General features: G+C 43.1%; 3 protein-coding genes and 1 long non-coding RNA gene across 6 annotated transcripts in view; 2 read left to right on the forward strand and 2 right to left on the reverse strand.

Moving 5' to 3' along the window:
• LOC131447429 (carcinoembryonic antigen-related cell adhesion molecule 6-like) overlaps nucleotides 1-6,823 on the reverse strand; it is an 18,737-nt gene extending 11,914 nt beyond the window's left edge. Inside the window, exons 1-5 of the mRNA XM_058619213.1 lie at nucleotides 6,502-6,823; nucleotides 5,769-6,101; nucleotides 3,889-4,052; nucleotides 3,690-3,816; nucleotides 2,174-2,452 (exon numbers count right to left, since the gene is read on the reverse strand). Coding sequence (XP_058475196.1) covers nucleotides 2,174-2,452; nucleotides 3,690-3,816; nucleotides 3,889-4,052; nucleotides 5,769-6,101; nucleotides 6,502-6,547 — 949 coding nt within the window. The 5' untranslated portion in view covers nucleotides 6,548-6,823. The remainder of the gene's footprint in view (nucleotides 1-2,173; nucleotides 2,453-3,689; nucleotides 3,817-3,888; nucleotides 4,053-5,768; nucleotides 6,102-6,501) is intronic.
• Nucleotides 6,824-10,821: 3,998 nt separating this feature from the next.
• On the forward strand, nucleotides 10,822-13,798 carry mllt11 (MLLT11 transcription factor 7 cofactor). Its single transcript, XM_058619223.1, has 3 exons — nucleotides 10,822-11,109; nucleotides 12,130-12,305; nucleotides 13,611-13,798. The coding sequence occupies exons 2-3, from the start codon at nucleotides 12,138-12,140 to the stop codon at nucleotides 13,701-13,703; spliced, it is 261 nt and encodes an 86-aa protein (XP_058475206.1). The 5' UTR covers nucleotides 10,822-11,109; nucleotides 12,130-12,137; the 3' UTR covers nucleotides 13,704-13,798.
• On the reverse strand, nucleotides 12,310-15,676 carry LOC131447440 (uncharacterized). Of its 2 annotated transcripts, none has more exons than XR_009234040.1 (2): nucleotides 15,452-15,676; nucleotides 12,310-14,530 (listed from the first exon to the last, which is right to left on the reverse strand). It is a non-coding gene; the product is annotated as an uncharacterized LOC131447440 (long non-coding RNA). The 2 variants fall into 2 exon arrangements; XR_009234039.1 differs by lacking the exon at nucleotides 15,452-15,676 and adding an exon at nucleotides 15,330-15,421.
• The window catches only part of gabpb2a (GA binding protein transcription factor subunit beta 2a), a 7,467-nt gene continuing 4,366 nt past the window's right edge, over nucleotides 14,400-17,500 (forward strand). Inside the window, exons 1-3 of one of the 2 annotated variants that reach the window (XM_058619214.1) lie at nucleotides 14,400-14,542; nucleotides 16,114-16,221; nucleotides 16,413-16,580. In XM_058619214.1, the coding sequence (XP_058475197.1) occupies nucleotides 16,114-16,221; nucleotides 16,413-16,580 (276 nt within the window). In that variant the 5' untranslated portion in view covers nucleotides 14,400-14,542. Of the gene's footprint in view, nucleotides 14,543-15,168; nucleotides 15,405-16,113; nucleotides 16,222-16,412; nucleotides 16,581-17,500 lie in introns of those variants that run through there. The other variant, XM_058619215.1, reaches the window with a different exon arrangement.

Below are 17,500 nucleotides of genomic sequence, written 5' to 3' on the forward strand. Positions count from 1 at the left end.
GTATAACACACCTGTGAGACACCTGTGACACACTTGTAACACACCTGTGAGACACCTGTGACACACCTGTGAGACACCTGTGACACACCTGTGAGACACCTGTGACACACCTATTCCTTAATAAATCATTTGTAAATTGTCTTCTGGTTTGTGACAATGCACACACACACAAACACACAGGTGAACAGTGGTGAACTGTAGAGCACTTAAAACTACTTAACAATTCTAAAAACGTGGGTTAATCTCCAACAACTACAGGAGTCTGGTGTAAAGTCACTCGTCACATCTAAACCATGCCGGGTTGTGCCGAGGCGAGTAGAGCCAGTGGAAATACGCCATTAGGTTAGGCTCCAAGTTTAGGTTAGTGCCTGGTCTAGTTAGGCTCCAGGTTTAGGTTAGAGCCTGGTCTAGTTAGATTCCAGGTTTAGGTTGGAGCCTAGTCTAGTTTGGCTCCAGGTTTAGGTTAGAGTCTGGTCTAGTTAAGTTCCAGGTTTGGGTCGTATATGATACAATCTATAACCTGTGATATATGATACCATGTATATCCTGTGATATATGATACCATCTATAACCTGTGATATATGATACTATCTATAACCTGTCGTATATGATACAATCTATAACCTGTGATATATGATAGCATCTATAACCTGTGATATATGATAGCATCTATAACCTGTGATACATGATACCATCTATAACCTGTGATATATGATATCACCTATAACCTGCTATATATGATACCATCTATAACCTGTCGTACATGATACCATCTATAACCTGTGATATATGATACCATCTATAACCCGTGATATATGATACCATCTATAACCTGTGATATATGATACCATGTATAACCTGTGATATATGATACCATGTATAACCTGTGATATATGATACCATCTATAACCTATGATATATGATACCATCTATTACCTGTCGTATATGATACCATCTATAACCTGTGATATATGATATTACCTATAACCTGTCGTATATGATACCATCTATAACCTATGATATATGATACCATCTATAACCTATGATATATGATACCATCTATAACCTGTCGTATATGATACCATCTATAACCTGTGATATATGATATTACCTATAACCTGTCGTATATGATACCATCTATTACCTGTGATATATGATACCATCTATAACCTGTGATATATGATACCATCTATAACCTGTCGTATATGATACCATCTATAACCTGTGATATATGATATTACCTATAACCTGTCGTATATGATACCATCTATAACCTATGATGTATGATACCATCTATAACCTATGATATATGATACCATCTATAACCTGTCGTATATGATACCATCTATTACCTGTGATATATGATACCATCTATAACCTGTGATATATGATATCACCTATAACCTGTGATATATGATACCATCTATAACCTATGGTATATGATAGCATCTATAACCTGTCGTATATGATACCATCTATAACCTGTGATATATGATACCATCTATAACCTATGATATATGATACCATCTATTACCTGTCGTATATGATACCATCTATAACCTGTGATATATGATATTACCTATAACCTGTCGTATATGATACCATCTATAACCTATGATATATGATACCATCTATAACCTATGATATATGATACCATCTATAACCTGTCGTATATGATACCATCTATAACCTGTGATATATGATATTACCTATAACCTGTCGTATATGATACCATCTATTACCTGTGATATATGATACCATCTATAACCTGTGATATATGATACCATCTATAACCTGTCGTATATGATACCATCTATAACCTGTGATATATGATATTACCTATAACCTGTCGTATATGATACCATCTATAACCTATGATGTATGATACCATCTATAACCTATGATATATGATACCATCTATAACCTGTCGTATATGATACCATCTATTACCTGTGATATATGATACCATCTATAACCTGTGATATATGATATCACCTATAACCTGTGATATATGATACCATCTATAACCTATGGTATATGATAGCATCTATAACCTGTCGTATATGATACCATCTATAACCTGTGATATATGATATTACCTATAACCTGTCGTATATGATATCATCTATAACCTTCTGACTGTTCATAACACATCATCTCCATAACAACTCACCCATCACAGCAAAGGAAACTCCAGCAGAAGCAATGATCCGCTGGGTTTTGGCGTTTGTGGCTCTGCAGGTGTATTCTTCCATCGTCTTCCCTAAACCATGAGATTGGATGACCTTCAAAGTGAGGACCGGACCAGCCACCTCCATCACCTTCTGGTTGTGGAACCATGTGAAGGTGGCAGGTGGGCTGGAAGGGGCGGAGCATGAAAGGTTGAAGTTGGAGCCGGCTCTGATGAACTGAGGCACCTTCACAGGACTGAGGGAGACTTCGTCTGGACCGTCTGCGGAGCAGCACATTCAAAAAATACTAATTATAATTATACTAATTATATACACAGTATATACTGTGTATATACTGTATGTATATACATTTTTCAGTATATATACGTATGTATACAGTATATGTAAGAGTTTATAGAGAGAGTTTACAAAGAAACAGTTTGAGTTAAATGTGTGACTAATAACAATAAGTGAAGCAGTGGTCCATGTGGTTTCAGCTTAGTCACGATGAAGGTGTGTAAGTGTGTGAGCTGCTGTGTATGCACACACACGCACGCACGCACACACACACCACTATGTAAACACACCTGTGTTCATTCCTGACTTGAGTGTGATCCTGGGCTCACGTCATTTAGTGGATCAGCTGATCAGAACAAACCTAAATCAATAACTGTATCAATTATTAGAAACAAGAGTTAAAGGTTGGGTCTATATGAAATCTGCTGTGATTACACTCGCCTCGCCACAGTTTAAGTAGCGTTTCCACTAGCATAGTAACTTGGTACCTGCACCAGCGAGGTTCCAAAAGCGTGCTGAGTAGGTAACTATGTGATGATTGGTCAGACTGTCGGCCACTGACTGGTCAGAGTGCAGTCACAGGAAGAGATCAAGTCGAACAGTGGTGAACTGTAGAGCACTCAAAACTACTTAACAATCCTAAAAACGTGGGTTAATCTTCAACAACTACAGGAGTCTGGTGTAAAGTCACTCGTCACATCTAAACCATGCCGTGTTGTGCCGAGGCGAGTAGAGCCGGTGGAAATACGCCATTAGGTTAGGCTCCAGGTTTAGGTTAGAGCCTGGTCTAGTTAGGCTCCAGGTTTAGGTTAGAGCCTGGTCTAGTTAGGTTCCAGGATTAGGTTAGAGTCTGGTCTAGTTAGGTTCCAGGTTTAGGTTAGAGCCTGGTCTAGTTAGGCTCCAGGTTTAGGTTAGAGCCTGGTCTAGTTAGATTCCAGGTTTAGGTTGGAGCCTAGTCTAGTTTGGCTCCAGGTTTAGGTTAGAGTCTGGTCTAGTTAGGTTCCAGGTTTAGGTTAGAGCCTGGTCTAGTTAGATTCCAGGTTTAGGTTAGGGCCACATGTCTGTTCACAGGGGGAAAGCTGTTACCATGGTTACACGTGTGAGTCTCAGTACCTGTCTGTATATTCTGTGTGACACCATGCTAACTATGCTAACCAACAACAGACATGGCACTTCCTGTGTGGGAGGAGTCAGCAGCAGCAATGTGGGTGCAGTACATACAGTGGACTGTGAGTTTGAAGGGAGCGCTCTTCTCTTTCTCCAGCTTATTGGCAGCTGTGCAGGAAACAGGAGCAGTGAGATCAGACCTGAGAACGGCGGCGATGGTCAGCGTGCTGGACGTGCCCTCCTGAGGACAGGACACACAGTGAGCTCATGGACATCAAATCCCAGAATGAAAAAGGTTAATTTAAAAATGTACATTTTTGATGTTGATGCGTTTGCCATCTGCAAAGAGCGTTGCGTCGCCGTGGAACCAGGAGAAGGTGAGGAAGGAGCCGCCGGCGGAGCAGGTGAGGACCACGGTGCTGTTGTGTTCTATGGCCTCGGGAATGTTGGACTTGATGACGACGTTGGACACCGGCTCTGGAGAAACACTTATGTTGAAATTCATGTTCCATGGATGATGAATCATCATCATGAATTTGAACTCCTCCTTCATGTGACACACAGAGAACTAAAACAACAGAAAGCAGGCTGTCGTCATGACAACCACAATGAGCTAATCTTGACTAACCCTAAACTCCACAGCTTCATATTTTAAATCAGTCAAAGTAATCTGACCACACACACACACACACACAGTGGACGTGTGATGATGAAATGAAGCAGTGAACATAAACCTGCTCACACACTAACTGTAGAACCAGTCAGACCCGTTTTTCTCTACAGGTGTTTACTGAACACAGAGCAGCAGGCAGAGTCACCTGACCTGTGACATCATACAAACCACCACAGGATACAGTGATGTCATTCACAAGTTAACCTTTGTTAACCCTCATTATTTCATCTTGTCACTCATACACATGATATTTACTTCTCCTTAGATCACCAGGCCATGGTGACCTTTGACCTGTTTAATCTCTGACAGGAAATGGGTGTGGCCAATGGAGGTGAATCTAAAGGAATGTTGGGGAAAAAAGCAACATTCATGCAGATGTTGACAGGACACACACAGACACACACACTGAACACACAAACACACACACGCACTCATGCTGCGCACAAGCATTATTATTTACAGATATTTAGTTGTATCTGTTATTTACAGATGTTAAGTTCAGTCAGTCAGTATCTACCGCTTTATCCTCTGCCAGAGGGTCGCGGGGGGTGCTGTGCCAATCTCAGCTCCATCGGGCGATAGGCGGGGTACACCCTGGACAGTTCGCCAGTCCATCGCAGGGCCACACACATAGAGAGAGACAAACAACCATTCACTCTCACACTCACTCCTATGGTCAATTTAGAGTGTTCAATTTACCTAATCCCCACATTGCATGTTTTTGGACTGTGGGAGGAAGCCAGAGAACCCGGAGAGAACCCACGCACACACGGGGAGAACATGCAAACTCCATGCAGAAAGGCCCTTGTTCCAACCGGGGCTCGAACCCGGGTCTTCTCGCTGCAAGGTGAGAGTGCTAACCACTACACCTACTGTGTGGCCCCAGATGTTAAGTTGTATCTGTTATCGCAGGTAAACAGGTAACAGGTTAACATGTAACATGTAACATGTAACAGGTTAACAGGTAACATGTAACATGTAACATGTAACAGGTTAACAGGTAACATGTAACATGTAACAGGTTAACAGGTAACATGTAACATGTAACAGGTAACAGGTAACAGGTAACATGTAACAGGTTAACATGTAGCATGTAACAGGTTAACAGGTAACAGGTAACATGTAACATGTAACATGTAACATGTAACAGGTTAACAGGTAACAGGTTAACATGTAACAGGTAACAGGTAACAGGTAACAGGTAACATGTAACAGGTTAACAGGTAACAGGTTAACATGTAACAGGTAACAGGTAACAGGTAACAGGTAACATGTAACATGTAACAGGTTAACAGGTAACAGGTAACAGGGTAACAGGTAACAGGTTTACAGGTATGTCTCATGCAAGGACCTGCAATTTGTGGCTCAGAACAACACGAACCCGCCTTTTCCTGAGTCTTTTGGCGCCACTAAGCAGCTCGATGCTGACGATTAAACCAAACCTCATTTTGAAAACGTGTGCTGCAAACGTCACAATGTCAAAGTAAAAGATGTTTTCACTTTGAGAGGCTCACACTCACCCAGGACCCGCAGCTTGATCTCTGCGGTCTCCGTCGCTCCGTCAGTGGACACGATGGTGATGCTGTAGTCGCCGCTGTCCTCGCGTTTCAGCTTCCGCAGGCTCAGGTAACCGTTGGTTTCGTTCACGGACACCCGTCCTTCATATGGTTTGTTCACTTTCAGCCCCGTCGAACCCACGGTGGCGACGTGGGTCTGATCCTGGCCGTCGTTGTAGTTCCAGATAACGAAAGCGTAGTCCGGCTTGTTCATCAGCGTCGTCAGAATCACAACGTCCGACCCCAGAACCGCGTCCACCGGACCTTCGGGCAGGATTTCCTGCCCCGCGCAGCGTCCTGAGAGCGGACAGGTGTGTCAGGTTAGGATGGGTCATACGTTCGAAAAGTAACATATATGTTTATATACACTAGCACTCAAAGGTTTGGACACACCTTTCGATTTACTAGAATGAGGAAGTGGGTCCAAATTTGTGACTGGTAGTGTGTGCGTGTATATGTATATATACATATATACATACATGTATATTTTTACATATATGTATACATATATACATATATACACTCAAAAGTCAGTTTCAGAGAAAATATGTGAGTTTACAGTCGAGTTTAACCTGAAGCTAGAGCTCAAATACACACATTCAAACATTAGAATAGCTTCATTAAAACATAGTTGTATAAATCTAAACATTATACAACATTATAACCATGTTTAGCAACAATATAAATGATTTATTACCGATCACAGTGATCATCATCAGCAGCAGCAGCGTCAGAGGATCCATGAGGAAGGTTCAAGAGTTTCAGTGAGAGCGACCACTAACGTTACCTGCACCTTTAACAGACACACCCAGACACACACACACACACACACATACACTCACACCCAGAGACACACACACTCACACCCAGACACACACACACACACACATACACTCACACCCAGACTCGCACCCTGAGACACACACACTCACACCCAGACACACACACACACACGCACCCAGAGAGAGACACACACACACGCACCCTGAGACACACGAACACACACACGCACCCTGAGACACACACACACACACACACCCAGAGACACACACACTCACACCCAGACACACACACACACGCACCCTGAGACACACACACACACACCCTGAGACACACACACACACACACACACACCCAGAGACACACACACTCACACTCAGACACACACACGCACGTCATCAGCATGAGGTGTCTCTATTGATTTGACTGAAAACTTGATTAAAGTCAGTTAAATTCTAATGATTGAAAAAGTAAATACAGTTTTTTTTCCATTTTGTCAAAAATATCGATAAAAACATGAGAACTACACAAACACTTAAACACTGCAGGTCAGTGAGACACTGCTGCCACCCAGTGGACACATGTAGCCAGGCTCCTCCTCTCCTGTAGAACCAGCTCAGTGTCAGTTCAGGAGGCAGAGCTTCTCTCTGACTAACCTAACGAACATGAAGATGTCACTGTATGATGTCAGTTGGCTCCTCCTCTCTGCTGCCTGGACTCAGCAGCTGGTAGGTGGAGTCTTCAGACAGATTAGCCCCGCCCTCGTAGTTGACAAGTGAAAACAACTGAACTAACTGAAAACAATGACGCAGAGCAGTCACAATGTGTGTGTCCCTTGTGGTCACAAGAGGGGCAGTTAGAAATGTTACCTGGACATGTGGATCTTACCTGAACACGGGGACCTTACCTGGACACGTGGACCTTACCTGAACACGTGGACCTTACCTGGACACGTGGACCTTACCTGAACACGTGGACCTTACCTGAACACGGGGACCTTACCTGGACACGTGGACCTTACCTGAACACGTGGACCTTACCTGAACACGGGGACCTTACCTGAACACGGGGACCTTACCTGGACACGTGGACCTTACCTGAACACGTGGACCTACCTGAACACGGGGACGTCACCTGGACGCAAAAGTTTTCTGTCGGTTTCTATAGAAACCACTTTGGTCAGATAATCCAGATGTGCACAGCAGCTTCCTTGCAGGTCTCCCTCGAGTAAACTCTAAAGCAAACTCGGAGCTGGGGGCCGTTTTAACACTGCAGGAGCTCCGAAGCAATGATGTCTTTGCAGAGTGGCGAAGCACCAGGTATTGATGTCTTCCTGTTGACTTCAACAAGTCTTTCTGGCCCATCATAGGTGGTGACCTGCTTGAGGTGGTGTCAGACAGTCTTCAGAGAGGACAGCTCCCTCTGAGTTGCAGGAGGGCCGTCATCACCCTGATACCTAAGAAGGGAGACCTGCAGCTGATTAAGAACTGGAGGCCTGTGTCGCTGCTGTGCACAGATTATAAAATCCTTTCCAAAGCTCTGGCCCTCAGATTAAGAGAGGTGATGGTATCCATCGTCCACCCTGACCAGACCTATTGTGTTCCCAGCAGGCTCATACATGTCAATGTCACTTTAATTCATGATGCTCTATCGGTTTCCATTGAATTGGGCTGTGATACTTGTCTGATTTCAATAGACCAGGAAAAGGCGTTTGACTGGGTTGAACACCAGTACATTTGGAGGACTTTAGCCGGGTTTGGCTTCAACCCTGAGTTCATTGCCAAGATCAGGGCTCTCTACAGCGGCGTTGAGAGTGTGCTGAAAATGAATGGCGGGCTGAGTGCTCCCTTTAACATCGAGAGGGGGGTGAGGCAGGGCTGCTCTCTCTCTGGCATGTTATACTCCTTAGCCATCGAGCCTCTGCTGCATCAGCTACGGCACAAACTGACAGGTGTGTCCCTCCCCAGTTGTCTGGTGTCTTTTAAAATGTCTGCCTATGCTGATGATCTCATTGTGTTTGTGAACTCACAAAAAGATATTGATGTTTTAATTGACACTGTTCATTTATTTGATTTTATATCTTCTGCCAAGGTCAACTGGGGAAGAAGCGAGGCTGTGATGATGGTGCACTGGCTACTGCAGGAGCCGGTTCTCCATGGGACGGTCCTGGACTGTCCAGACTGGGCTGGCCCCTCCTTCTTTTCCCTGCTCCAGGCTGCAGGGGCCACTACTCTGGACCAGGTGGTGGAGTTGGCTGGGCCCCGGCTGGAGGACGCTACTTCATACTATTACAGTGGAGGATCCTCCACGGGACTGTTGCTGTGAACGCTTTTATTTCTTTGGTGAATGCTGAGGTGGGGGACAGATGAGAGGGAGACGGCGTTTCACTGTTTCACTGGGTGTCATCGTTTGTCTGCACTGTTTCTGTTTCTGCAGAGTGTTTTTACAGCTTTTACTGCGGTTTTTACTAAAGAGGTTTTTATCTGTGGTTTTGAATACACTCGCCAACAGAAGGAGAAGAGCCAGCTCCTGAACTTTGTGCTGGGTCAGGCCAAGATGGCAGTGTATGTGAGCAGAAAGAAGAGGACAATTATTTTAATTGTCAGGAGACTTCACCTCTTTTAAAAACCTGTGGTGCTACCAGGATGTCCTGTGTCAGGTGGAAGGTGATGACCTGTTGTTTAGTAATGTGCTGAAGAAGTGATGTGTTTGTGTATATGTGTATGTGTTTGTATATATGTTTGTGTATATGTGTATGTGTAAGTGTATATGTGTTTGTGTATATGTGTAAGTGTATATGTGTATGTGTATATGTGTATGTGTAAGTGTATATGTGTATGTGTATGTGTATATGTGTTTGTGTATATGTGTAAGTGTATATGTGTATGTGTATATGTGTATGTGTAAGTGTATATGTGTTTGTGTATATGTGTAAGTGTATATGTGTATGTGTAAGTGTATATGTGTTTGTGTATATGTGTATGTGTATGTGTAAGTGTATATGTGTTTGTGTATATGTGTAAGTGTATATGTGTATGTGTATATGTGTATGTGTAAGTGTATATGTGTTTGTGTATATGTGTATGTGTAAGTGTATATGTGTAAGTGTATATATGTTTGTGTATATGTGTATGTGTAAGTGTATATGTGTTTGTGTATATGTGTAATTGTATATGTGTATGTGTTTGTGTATATGTGTAAGTGTATATGTGTATGTGTATATGTGTATGTGTAAGTGTATATGTGTTTGTGTATATGTGTATGTGTAAGTGTATGTGTTTGTGTATATATCAGAATCAACTTTATTGCTGATTAGCTGATTCTGATCAATCAATCAATCAATAACACAGTGACACATACCCACTACATCATGGGAACTTCAAAACCTGCTAAAAACTGCTTAGGCTTTTTATTTTGAAACTTCTTACAGGAAGTCTCTCTCTCTGTGCAGGGCCGGTTCTAGGCAGGCATATACAGTATGAGGGGTCAGTCAGAAATGTGAAGGGGGCATCATGTGTACACATCATGCTCCAGCACTTTTTATTCTGTGCTTATGGTAACAATGCTTTCTTCATTGAAAGGGGTCTATGTGTCCAACCCCAACCTGGAGAAGTGGATTGCACTTTGTCAGGCCTCTACCTTCAGACCTGTCCAACTTGGGTGTCCCACCTGAAGACTAAGCTCCTGCTGGTATAGCTCTTAAGGTCACTGAGGCACACAAACCCCCTGACCACAATAAGGTGGCAATCCCTCAGGGGGGGAAACTGAAAAATAAAAATAAAATAAATGAATAAAATAAAACATCCTTCATCCAGATTTTATCAACCAACAACATAACATTTATCTTAAGTGGATGGCCTAATTCTCAAATAAATTTTAACCTAAAATAGGACTTCACACACTAAAGTCAATAAAAACCGCTGTGATTATAAAAAAAAAACAGTACACAACTACAGCCTGGGGCGGGGCTTTACGTAGGGGTCCGTCAGACACAGGTCACCTGTCTTCAGTTTGTCACATGCAGTGGACATGGGCACTCATCTCTGTGCTTGGAACGTTGCTCCTTCAAAGTCTAACCCACTCCGTGGCACAAACTGTCAGGCTACGTCTTGGCTCATTTCATACTGTGGCGTGTGTGTGTGTGCGTGTGTGTGTGTGTGTGTGTGTGTGCTGCGCAGCCTGTCAATACAAGCACAGCGGAGGGACAGAGAGATGAGAGGAAAGCCGACACTGTATCGTGTGTGTCCCTTTTTCGGCGGATTTTTCCGCTACTGCAGATTATTTTGTCAACTTGTAATGTATATTAATTGTGTGAGTATATTAAAATGTGCTTTCTCAACTTCCAAAATTTCGATTTGAGGGGGCAAGACATTTATTTAAGGGGGCTCTGCCCCCTCTTGCCCCTGCGTAGAGCCGGCCTCGTCTCTGTGTCTGTTGTGTGTTGACGCATGCGCAGACAGAGCATCAGCAGCAGCACCAGCAGCAGCAGCAGAGCCGTCACTGAACAAAGAACCAGAACAAACAGGTATTTAAAAAATAAAAATAAACACTTCTGACCTGTGTATGTGTGTGTGGGTGCGTGCGTGCGTTCGTGCGTGGGCGTGTAAACAACGTTAATCGAACGTAAATGAACGTGTGTTGAAAACACTGAGTCTCGAGACAACGCCTGAAACAACCTGATCAATCTGTTCATGATGACGTCACCTCATCAATAACCAGGTTTATTTGAGGGCAGATTCAGTTACTGACGTCATCATCATCATGACGTCATCGTCAGGCTGTACACAGCATTTATAACTCAATGTTTTTATTATTCTTCCTAAACGTGACTTACATGAATGAGTGAGTGAACGAGAAACATGAATGAGTGAGTGAATGAATATCATGATTGAATGAGCGAATGATAGGAAACTGTAACATTAATAATGTTATGATAAAAATCCCTCACTTATTTGATGGTGAATTTTGGTGACAATCATGTGGCTTGCTCGTGGATCTGTTGGCACTGTGTGGGTGTGGCCTGGTTGTTGGTTCTATGTGGGTGTGGCCTGGTTGTTGGTTCTATGTGGGTGTGACTTGGTTGTTGGCTCTGTGTGGGTGTGGCCTGGTTGTTGGTTCTGTGTAGGTGTGGCTTGGTTGTTGGTTCTGTGTGGGTGTGGCCTGGTAGTTGGTTCTGTGTGGGTGTGGCTTGTTTGTTGGTTTTGTGTGGGTGTCGTTTGCTTGTGGCTCTGTGTTCTGGTTGTTTCCGGGTCACATTGTGTTGTTGTGGTTCTGTTCCATCCATGAGTGTAAATGCTCAGTCATCAGTGACAGCGTCAGGAGACACATCGGCATGTTGACAAGTGGAGCCAGGGATCAAACCTCTGCCTGAGACAACCCCCTGTACCACTGATCAGGCTTCTCTGTTTAAGCATCACCATATTTTACAGGAATATCTGTATTTTGTGAAAGTTTACACACGTAGATTGTGGTTGATGTTACATTGTTACAGTGTTAATGTGGTGACATGAATGATTGAAGGATTATGTTTGATTTCATGTTTCAGGTCAGAAGATGATGGAAAAGTCAAACAGCCAATACGAATCCTTCCTGTTCTGGAGGCAGCCAATCCCGGCCCTCGACCTGTCCGAGCTGGAGGAGCTGGATGTGGCCATCCGTCAGTCGACCAATGGCAGCGCAGGAAAAGGCAAAGCATCCAAACTGAGGAGTCGTGATGACGAGGTGAGAGTTTGTTAGTTTCTGTTTTTAATCTAATAAAACCAAGGTCATGTGATCGATAAGAACCAATGAGCTCAGAGCCACAGACAGAGGGACAGTATTGACAGACGCACCAGTTTACGCGAGAAACATGTGAGACATGTTAGATTAAAACATGCCACTCACTCAGATCATGTGACTGTTTACGTTCAGCGGGATCAGAGTCAGACTCTCCACTCCACTGTTTACCTCCCACTCAAACTGAAAACATGAGAAGTCAGTCAGTATCATCATTACACACACACACAGCCATGGGGATTATGTGCTCAGGGACACCCTAGCACTTGACCCATCCTGGGATTTTAACCTGCAACCCTTTGGTTACAAGCCCATTTCCTTTCCTCTTGGCCACCTGCTATATTTTCTCAGCAGAAGAAAACAAACAAACATGGAGGAATTCAGGCCGACAAAACTGATTATTGTCAATGTCATGATTAGAGACGAGGACTGGAGCTCTTCATCCATCATCTACCACTTTATCCTCCACAGTAGCGTCGCAGGGGGCTGTGCCAATCTCAGCTGACATAGGGTCACACCCTGATAGGTGGGGTCACACCCTGGAGTGTCCATCACAGAGCCACATAAACACAGAGACACATTCACAACTGTGGTCAGTTTAGAGTGACCAGCTGACCTAATCCCCATATTGCTTGTTTTTGGACTGTGGGAGGAACCCGGAGAAAACCCATGCACACACGAGGAGAACATGTGACCTCCATGCAGAACGGGGCTGGAACCCGGGTCTTCTTGCTGCAAAGACAAGTGTGCTATCCACTACACCACAGTGTGGCCTGAACTGAACAGTTTCCTTCAAACACTTTGTCCTCCTGCCAGTCGGTGGAGCTGTGACTGGCTGTGTTTGCATGTTTTTCAGGGTGAGGGTCAGTGTATGACAGTCTTAAACATTAGCGTGATATATCAGTGGAAACACGACAGATTTAGTCACTTTCACTAAAAACGTATGTAATCAAATCTACGTCGGTTCAGTTCTCTACGTCACGTGATCACGTCTTTACCTCACTGTGAGACAGACTTTTGTAAACAACACACACAGACTCACTCTCCCACACCAAAGCTCACAGCAGTGATTTTCAGGAGTTGTTGATCCACTGCAGCCTCCATCACTGAGTTCAAATGTCTTCTTTTGTCACTTCACTGTTTGTAATCCAACATTCAGAACGACCTCAGTGACACAAGGTGATCACACGAGGCAGCAGAGGAGCAGTTGCTGTTCTCTGAAGTATAACCACATGTGTTGTTCTTCTTCAGACTGCGCTGCTGCAGTTTTCCTCCTTCAACTACTGGAGAGCTCCCATCGCGGATGTAGACACTCTGCTGGCCGACCTCAACCTGCTGCTCTGAGACCTGACCCCTGATCCCGGAGCAGGCTCTGCTGCTTTTCTCTGGAGACATTTTACCAAACATCATAAAATTAAAATAAAAGCCCTCCACAGGTACAGAGACTGGTCCTGGGTCAGATTTAACACCAGACACACTCATTATTATAAAACCCACATCATTTCAGCTGAAACTAAACTTTAAATGAGAAATAATGGATGTGTAACTCATCACTCACATATTTTATGAATGTATTTATTTATGATCAAATGATTAAGTTATTTAGAAAAATGTTTATAATGTGTCATGTCAAATGATTTATTTATTATTAGAAAAGTAGACATTTATTTTCACGTGTGTGTCTCATGCTGCTGTTTGTCAACAACAATAAAACATTTATTCATCAGAAAACACTTTGACCTCTGAAGTGACTACATGTGGTAATGAACAGTGCCCCCTTCTGGTGTCTGTGAGCGTGTCAGCAGGCAAGAAAGTAACACTTCAACATTATTCTTATTATTATTATTTATATATAAAAACATTAAGTCAAACATGAGAATATCATTACGAAAACGTGATTATTTTTTTTTTAAGTAATTTAAATGAGTTTGAAAACAAAACCGCAGCGTCACTCAGCAGTTTGAACAGAACTCTGGTCAGTTTGTGTGCGCGCGCTCTCAGGCCCTGCCCACTGGGAGGTTAACGCGCACTCTGGCTTCCACCTCCGGTGTCGCGGAGCCGCCATCTTTGTAACAGGAAAAACACAGAAATTCGCAGTTTTACGCTCGTTTCCCGCAGGTGAGCACGTGACAGAGTCTCGGTGACGTAAGGGAGACATAAAGTGACGGAATCTGCGGGAGAAGGTAAAAGTTTGTTCAGTTTCACCTGCTAACAGCCTGCATGCACATAAGCTAATGGCGAGCACAACTAGCTGCTAAACAGCAGCGTCAGTGTAACGTGCTGACGACCACACTTCCTGTCAGGACCTTCAACATAAAATACCGATTTCAAAAAGAACCATTAACACAGGTCCATTTAAAAGCAGCAAAGAATCGTGTCGTGCCTATAGAAGTAGTCTCTCTGATCTGACACTAACTTAGATGTCTAATGGCAATAAATATTACATTTAAATGTCTCTATTTTGGAGAAAAATCTTCTAGGGTTGATTGATTTCATACATTTGTAAAATATTTAAAATTAAAGTTGATCAGTTATCACAACTTCACACACAAGCTTTCATGAAAAAACTCCATATACATTAACAATAAATAGGTTTGTAACAATGTCTACATTATTGTGTAACCACTATAATAATCCTTCAATTTATGGAAAAGACAAATAATGTTTAACATAAGTCAAGTCTATTTTAAACCAGTATGAACGACTTTATATCCGGATAACAGTAAATGTGAAAGTCCTTTATAAATCTATCTAGAAACGTGTGAAATTTTAATTTGAAGGCCATACTCCTAACTTCCGGGCGACAGCGGCCTCGTCTTGGTAACTTGGTCCATAAAACAAGCCCGGGAGAAAACGACGAGCATCCTCGGCGCAAATATCCGTGCTTTTACTCAGCGCGGATTAAAGTGCGCACTCGACTGCGCTGTTTTAATTAACCGCGAGGATTTCCGCACAAAAAGCTACGCTCACCTGGGGACTCGTCTGGCTAACCGGCTAGCGTGCTAACATTAGCTGTGACGGCTCCTCCTCACACACCCGGACACGGTGAGTACCGGAGCCGCGTCTTTCCCCGAGCTTTACTGGTGTTTTACCGGTGTTTTTCGGGTGAAGCTGAGTCAGTGAACAGGGACAGATTCAGCGGCAGGAGTGGCGACAGCAGCCGGGCAGAGCAGCGACTCCGCTGCGGCTCAAGAAAACACTTTAACCGGATGTGGAAGTAGTTTTTTTTTTCTTCGAGGGTAAAATAGGAAATTTCTGTTCGACTTCCTCCGGAAAACCAACAACTTGTTATCAAACGGTTTCCTGTCGGTGTGTACGCGGTGTTGTGGCGGGGCATATGTCGGTGTTTAACGGGCAGAGGCGACGCAGGGATGCGGCACATGGCGGAGTCTTTCTGACCGTGAAGGCGCCTAAAATGGCTCCGCTCGAAAAACCTCGTCCTCCGCTGCGGTTTCACAATCACCAGCGCGGAGCAGCGACATGCTTCAATTATCGGACACAGCAGCGGGCTAACTTTTGTAGCGTGATTCTGACACCTCGTCGTGGTCACGCGATCACTTTTAAAGATTTCTCTTTTAACTGTTTGAATTTGAGTTGCTCCGTTTTTGTTTCTGGTTGTTGTTTTTTTTAAAATTAGATAACATCATAATAGTTAATATTTTTAATAATGCCACTGATAAAATTCTCAGAACAAACCAGAGGAATATAATGATTTATGATGATGAGTGAACTTTTGTGTAAATGTCTGCTGCAGATGTCGTTGGTGGATCTGGGGAAGCGTCTGTTGGAGGCTGCTCGTAAAGGTCAGGACGATGAGGTCAGAAACCTGATGGCCAACGGAGCTCCATTCACCACTGACTGGGTAAAACTGACCTCTTGAATACATCAATAATTAAAATAGTTTTAGTTAATTTGGTAACATTTTATTAATCCATTAATGAGAGTCTGGAGACTTTGTGAACAGAGAGTTACTCTTTTATATTAACTGACATTTTAATTTAGAACAATAAACATGGCGTCACTGTGTGTGTGTGTGTGTGTGTGTCTGTACAGTTGGGGACATCGCCGCTCCACCTGGCTGCTCAGCACGGACATTACTCCACGGCTGACGTCCTGCTGAGAGCCGGCGTCAGCAGGGACGCTCGCACCAAAGTGGACAGGACACCGTTACACATGGCCGCCGCCGAGGGACACACGGTGATCGTGGAGCTGCTGGTCCGGGTAAGAAGAACTCTGGTCCATGTTCTGACATGACCTGGTACTGACCTCTGATCACACCTGACAGTAACATGTGTCCTGGATGATCAGGTCAGCTGATTCAAATACACACTGAACAAACTATTGATTTGACAAATGATCTGTAATTAAATTGATTGGATCATCAGTGACCAAGTATGAAGCAACTCCTTTACTTCCTGTCCATTCTAAAAAAACCCAGGACATGGTCTTTTATTCCTAGTGTTAATAGTTTAGTCGTTTAGTAGAAGTTTACTAGTTTAAGTGGAAGTTTAAGTAGAAGTTTAGTGGTTTAAGTTGAAGTTTACTAGTTTAAGTTGAAGTTTACTAGTTTAAGTTGAAGTTTACTAGTTTAGGTTGAAGTTTAGTAGTTTAAGTAGAAGTTTTGTCGTTTTAGTAGAAGTTTTGTCGTTTAGTAGAAATGTAGTCGTTTAAGTAGCAGTTTAATAGTTTAGTAGAAGGTTTGTAGTTTTAGTAGAAATTTAGTCGTTACGTAGAAATTTAGTCGTTTAAGTAGAAGATTAGTCGTTTTAGAAGTTTAGTAGAAGTTAAGTGTTTTAGTAGAAGTTAAGTCGTTTTGTAGAAGGTTTGTAGTTTTAGTAGAAATGTAGCAGTTTAGTAGTTTTAATAGAAGTTTAGTAGCTTAGAAGTTTAGTAGTTTTAGTAGAAGTTTAGTAGTTTAGTACAGATTAGAAGAACAGACGTGTGTGAAGTCAGTAGGCTGGCGTGTGTGTGTATTAAGTAGGCTGGTGTGTGTGTGTGTGTGTGTGTAGTCAGTAGGCTGGCGTGTGTGTAGTCAGTAGGCTGACGTGTGTAGTCGGCGATATATCGAATATACTCCATATATCGTCCATATATATTGTTGTCTGTATGATGTAGAAAATGACTATATCGTGAAACTCGAG

This window comes from Solea solea, chromosome 20, assembly GCF_958295425.1.
Source record: "Solea solea chromosome 20, fSolSol10.1, whole genome shotgun sequence".
Taxonomy (NCBI): Eukaryota; Metazoa; Chordata; class Actinopteri; order Pleuronectiformes; family Soleidae; genus Solea; species Solea solea.

Coding starts and splice junctions, on each gene's coding strand:
- mllt11 (XM_058619223.1), top strand. CDS start 12,138: ATGATGGAAAAGTCAAACAGCCAATACGAATCCTTCCTGTTCTGGAGG. Junction 12,306..13,610: donor TGAGGAGTCGTGATGACGAG/GTGAGAGTTTGT, acceptor GTTCTTCTTCAG/ACTGCGCTGCTGCAGTTTTC.